General features: G+C 41.1%; 1 protein-coding gene across 1 annotated transcript in view; it reads left to right on the top strand.

Annotated features, from left to right (window-relative positions):
* The window catches only part of LOC115116187 (potassium/sodium hyperpolarization-activated cyclic nucleotide-gated channel 3-like), a 65598-nt gene that overhangs the window by 15488 nt on the left and 44110 nt on the right, over window positions 1–6000 (top strand). The window contains exon 2 of the mRNA XM_065022285.1: window positions 5415–5838. Coding sequence (XP_064878357.1) covers window positions 5415–5838 — 424 coding nt within the window. The remainder of the gene's footprint in view (window positions 1–5414; window positions 5839–6000) is intronic.

Here is a 6000-nt window from a genome sequence, read left to right as displayed (position 1 = left end):
ACTGGTGCTGACTGTAGAAAGATGATCAGAGACTGGGGATTTAGACTGGTGGTGACTGTAGAAAGATGATCAGAGACTGGGGATTTAGACTGGTGCTGACTGTAGAAAGATGATCAGAGACTGGGGATTTAGACTGGTGCTGACTGTAGAAAGATGATCAGAGACTGGGGATTTAGACTGGTGGTGACTGTAGAAAGATGATCAGAGACTGGGGATTTAGACTGGTGCTGACTGTAGAAAGATGATCAGAGACTGGGGATTTAGACTGGTGCTGACTGTAGAAAGATGATTAGAGACTGGGGATTTAGACTGGTGCTGACTGTAGAAAGATGATCAGAGACTGGGGATTTAGACTGGTGCTGACTGTAGAAAGATGATCAGAGACTGGGGATTTAGACTGGTGCTGACTGTAGAAAGATGATCAGAGACTGGGGATTTAGACTGGTGCTGACTGTAGAAAGATGTTTCTATTTAAATTATTTGCAGATTTACTCCAAATTATTTACAATTCTAAAGTTTGAGTTGAAAACATTTATATGGCTGAACAGTCTAGCATAAAGGCTAGTTGCAGCCCTGCAGACTTGCTGTGTTTATCTGTAGGGATTCAGCACCATTGGAATGGAAAGCGACGGTGTGACACAGTGAGTCTGGCGGTCGCTGTCCGCCGACATGTGGTGCTGAAGTTTGGTATTCTGATTCCGTCACTGTCCACATCAGTAGTGTTGAATTTCCAATCACCACTATTAAAACGTAGTCTATTTTAGCCACGTTGATTATTATGAATGAATGAATGCATACGTTAATCATGTTTTCATGACCAGTGATCATCAGCATTTGAAGGGTAGATCCTTTTTAGACGATATATTCTGCTCGTACGCTGGGGTACAACCTATAGGAGGTGGAAGCTGAACGTGGTTAATACACGCATCCTCATAGGTCAGGTTAAGAATATCTCTCTCTCTATGTCTGTCTCTCTGTCTCTTTATTCAATCTCTCACTCAATTCAATCTCTCTTTCTCTCAATTCAATCTCTCTCTCTCTCAATTCAATCTCTCTTTCTCTCAATTCAATCTCTCTCTCTCTCAATTCAATCTCTCTCTCTCTCTCAATTCAATCTCTCTTTCTCTCAATTCAATCTCTCTCTCTCTCTATCTCTCTCTGTCTCTCAATTCAATCTCTCTCTCAATTCAATTTCTCTCTCTATCTCTCTCTGTCTCTCTGTCTCTCAATTCAATCTCTCTTTCTCTCAATTCAATCTCTCTCAATTCAATCTCTCTTTCTCTCAATTCAATCTCTCTCTCTCTCAATTGAATCTCTCTCTCAATTGAATCTCTCTTTCTCTCAATTCAATCTCTCTCTCTCAATTCAATCTCTCTCTCTCAATTCAATCTCTCTCTCTCTATCTCTGTCTCTCTGTCTCTCAATTCAATCTCTCTTTCTTTCAATTCAATCTCTCTTTCTTTCAATTCAATCTCTCTTTCTCTCAATTCAATCTCTCTTTCTCTCAATTCAATCTCTCTCATTTCAATCTCTCTTTCTCTCAATTCAATCTCTCTCTCAATTCAATCTCTCTTTCTCTCAATTCAATCTCTCTTTCTCTCAATTCAATCTCTCTTTCTCAATTCAATCTCTCTTTCTCTCAATTCAATCTCTCTCTCTCTCTCTCTCTCAATTCAATCTCTCTCTCTCTTTCAATTCAATCTCTCTCTGTCTCTCTGTCTCTGTCTCTCAATTCAATCTCTCTCTCAATTGAATCTCTCTTTCTCTCTCTCTCTCTCTCTCTCTCTCTCTCTCTCTCTCTCTCAATTCAATCTCTCTCTCTTTCTCTCTCTCAATTCAATCTCTCTCTCTCAATTCAATCGCTCTCTCACTCTCTCCCTCTCTCTCTCTCTCTCTCTCTCGCTCTCTCTCTCTATCTCTGTCTCTCGCTCTCTCTGTCTCTCTCGCTCTCTCTCTCAATTAAATTCAATTCAAGGGCTTTATTGGCATGGGAAACATGTGTTAACATTGCCAAAGCAAGTGAGGTAGATAATATAGCAAGTGAGGTACACCGTGCTTCTACACCTGCATTGCTTGCTGTTTGGGGTTTTAGGCTGGGTTTCTGTACAGCACTTTGAGATATCAGCTGATGTACGAAGGGCTATATAAATACATTTGATTTGATTTGAGGTAGCAAGTGAGGTAGATAATATATACATCTCTCTCTCTCTTTCAATTCAATCTCTCTGTCTCTCAATTCAATCTCTCTTTCTCTCAATTCAATCTCTCTTTCTCTCAATTCAATCTCTCAATTCAATCTCTCTCTCTCTCTATCTCTCTCTCTCAATTCAATCTCTCTCTCTCTCTCTCTCTCTCTCTCTCTCTCAATTCAATCTCTCTCTCTCTCTGATCCATACTGTGGTGAGGGTGTATCGTCTTCCAGCTACATTGATTTTAGGTGAATCACAGCACAAGAAGGGCGCACTAGCGACTCCTGTGGCGGGCGGGGCGCAGTGCATGCTGACACGGTCACCAGGTGTACGTTGTTTCCTCCTCCTACACATTGGTGCGGCAGGTTTCCGGGTTAAGTGGGCATTGTGTCAAGAAGCAGTGCGGTTTGGTTGGGTTGTGTTTCGGAGGACGCATGGCTCTCGACCTTCGCCTCTCCCGAGTCCCTACGGGAAATTGGGAAGAAAAGGGATAAAAAAATTAAATGTATAATAATTACAACACAAGAATGGACTGGAATACACAACAAACACACATGTGCACGCACACACAGACAGCAAACACATCACATGGTGCATACCTCTGTGTTTTGTTCTGCTCTCTTCAGTTACACATGTTCCTCCTGAGTAATTTGCTACTCTTCTAACTAGAGGTCGACCGATTAATCAGAATGGCCGATTAATTGGGGCTGATTTCAAGTTTTTGTAACAATTTGAAATCGGTATTTTTGGACAACGATTTTGCCAAGTTTTTTATTATTATTATTTTTTTACACCTTTATTTAACCTTTATTTAACTAGGCAAGTCAGTTAAGAACACATTCTTATTTTCAATGACGGCCTAGGAACAGTGGGTTAACTGTCTGTTCAGGGGCAGAACGACAGATTTGTACCTTGTCAGCTCGGGGATTCAATCTTGCAACCAATCTTGCAACCTTAACTAGTCCAACGCAATAACGACCTGCCTCTCTCTCGTTGCTTCTCCACAAGGAGACTTTCTGTTACGTGAATGCAGTAAGCCAAGGTAAGTTGCTAGCTAGCATTAAACTTATCTTATAAAAAACAATCAATCAATCATAATCACTAGTTAACTACACATGGTTGATGATATTACTAGTTTATCTAGCGTGTCCTGCGTTGCATATAATCGATGCGGTGCTTATCGTTTCTCCAATGTGTACCTAACCATAAACATCAATGCCTTTCTTAAAATCAATACACAGAAGTATATATTTTTAAACCTGCATATTTAGCTAAAAGAAATCCAAGTTAGCAGGCAATATTAACCAGGTGAAATTGTGTCACTTCTCTTGCGTTCATTGCACGCAGAGTCAGTGTATATGCAACAGTTTGGGCTGCCTAATTTGCCAGAGTTTTACATTATTAAGACATAACATTGAAGGTTGTGCAATGTAACAGGAATATTTAGACTTATGGATGCCACCCGTTAGATAAAATACGGAACGGTTCCGTATTTCATTGAAAGAATAAAGGTCTTGTTTTCGAGATGATAGTTTCCGGATTCTACCATATTAATGACCTAAGGCTTTTATTTCTGTGTGTTATTATGTTATAACTAAGTCTATGATTTGATAGAGCAGTCTGACTGAGCGGTGGTAGGCACCAGCAGGCTCATAAGCATTCATTCAAACAGCACTTTCGTGTATTTTGCCAGGAGCTCTTCGTTGTGCTTCAAGCATTGCGCTGTTTATGACTTCAAGCCTATCAACTCCCGAGATTAGGCTGGTGTAACCGATGTGAAATGGCTAGCTAGTTAGCGGGGTGCGCGCTAATAGCGTTTCAAACGTCACTCGCTCTGAGCCTTCTAGTAGTTGTTCCCCTTGCTCTGCATGGGTAACACTGCTTCAAGGGTGGCTGTTGTCGATGTGTTCCTGGTTCGAGCCCAGGGAGGGGCGAGGAGAGGGACGGAAGCTATACTGTTACACTGGCAATACTAAAGTGCCTATAAGAACATCCAATAGTCAAAGGTTAATGAAATACAAATGGTATAGAGAGAAATAGTCCTATAATTCCTATAATAACTATAACTTAAAACTTCTTACCTGGGAATATTGAAGACTCATGTTAAAAGGAACCACCAGCTTTCATATGTTCTCATGTTCTGAGCAAGGAACTTAAACGTTAGCTTTTTTACATGGCACATATTACACTTTTACTTTCTTCTCCAACACTTTGTTTTTGCATTATTTTTTGCATTATTTAATCCATTTATTTAAACCATTTATTTGAGGCCAAATTGATTTTATTGATGTATTATATTAAGTTAAAATAAGTGTTCATTCAGTATTGCTGTAATTGTCACTATTACAAATAAAAATTCAAATCGGCCGATTAATCGGCATCTGCTTTTTTTTGGGGTCCTCCAATAATCGGTATCGGTATCGGCGTGGAAAATCATAATCGGTCGACCTCGACTTCTAACCTGAATAAAAACATTTTAAAGGAGATGTTCTCTAATAAACCTAGTAACTCTAATGACTCCTTTAGGGGTAGAATATAATCAAATATAAAAAAACAATAGAATAGCATTTAACTTACTATATTATAATTATATATTATATAGTATTACCCATTTCTGACAACATATATTTTGTTGGGAAGTAGAGATTGTATAGACTCTTTCTCTGATTCATCATGTTCCTCCCTGTTCCTACTAGGTTCTAAGATCTATTTGGTTTCCCACTGTTCCTATTAGGTTCTATGATCTGTTTGGTTCCCCACTGTTCCTACTAGGTTCTAAGATCTGTTTGGTTCCTCCCTGTCCCTCCTAGGTTCTAATATCTGTTTGGTTCCTCCCTGTTCTCTCTAGGTTATAATATCTGTTTGGTTCCTCCCTGTTCTCTCTAGGTTCTAAGATCTGTTTGGTTCCTCCCTGTTCCTACTAGGTTCTAAGATCTGTTTGGTTCCTCCCTGTTCTCTCTAGGTTCTAAGATATGTTTGGTTCCTCCCTGTTCTCTCTAGGTTCTAAGATCTGTTTGGTTCCTCCCTGTTCTCTCTAGGTTCTAAGATCTGTTTGGTTCCTCCCTGTTCTCTCTAGGTTCTAAGATCTGGTTGGTTCCTCCCTGTTCTCTCTAGGTTCTAAGATCTGTTTGGTTCCTCCCTGTTCTCTCTAGGTTTTAAGATCTGTTTGGTTCCTCCCTGTTCCTCTCTCTAGGTTATTTTGTTAAAGCTGTCTATTCTCTTTAGGTTCTACTGGGATCTGATAATGCTGTTCCTCATGGTGGGGAACCTCATCATCATCCCTGTGGGCATCACCTTCTTCAAGGACGAGCACACTCCCCCCTGGATCGTCTTCAACGTCATCTCAGACACCTTGTTCCTCATCGACCTCGTCCTCAACTTCCGGACGGGCATCGTCAAGGAGGACAACACCGAGATCATCCTGGACCCACAGACCATCAAGATCAAGTATCTGAAGAGCTGGTTCATGGTGGACTTCATCTCGTCCATACCAGTAGATTACATCTTCCTCATCGTGGAGACCAGGATCGACTCAGACTTCTACAAGACGGCCCGAGCGCTGAGGATCGTGCGGTTTACGAAGATCTTGAGTTTGTTGAGGCTCCTGAGGCTGTCCAGACTCATTAGATATATACACCAGTGGGAGGAGGTGAGGAGGAGGTGGGGAGGTGGGAGATAGGAGAAGGTAGGAGTTAGGGAGGTAGGAGGAGATAGGGAGGTAGGATGTAGGGAGAAAGGAGGTAGGGAGGTAGGATGAGGTAGGGAGGTAGGAGGAGGTAGAAGGTAGGGAAGGAGAAGGTTGGGAGATAGG

Source organism: Oncorhynchus nerka, linkage group LG9a (assembly GCF_034236695.1).
Source record: "Oncorhynchus nerka isolate Pitt River linkage group LG9a, Oner_Uvic_2.0, whole genome shotgun sequence".
Lineage (NCBI taxonomy): Eukaryota > Metazoa > Chordata > Actinopteri > Salmoniformes > Salmonidae > Oncorhynchus > Oncorhynchus nerka.
Note: the sequence above shows the minus strand (reverse complement) of the source record. Positions and strands in the feature narration are given on the sequence as shown.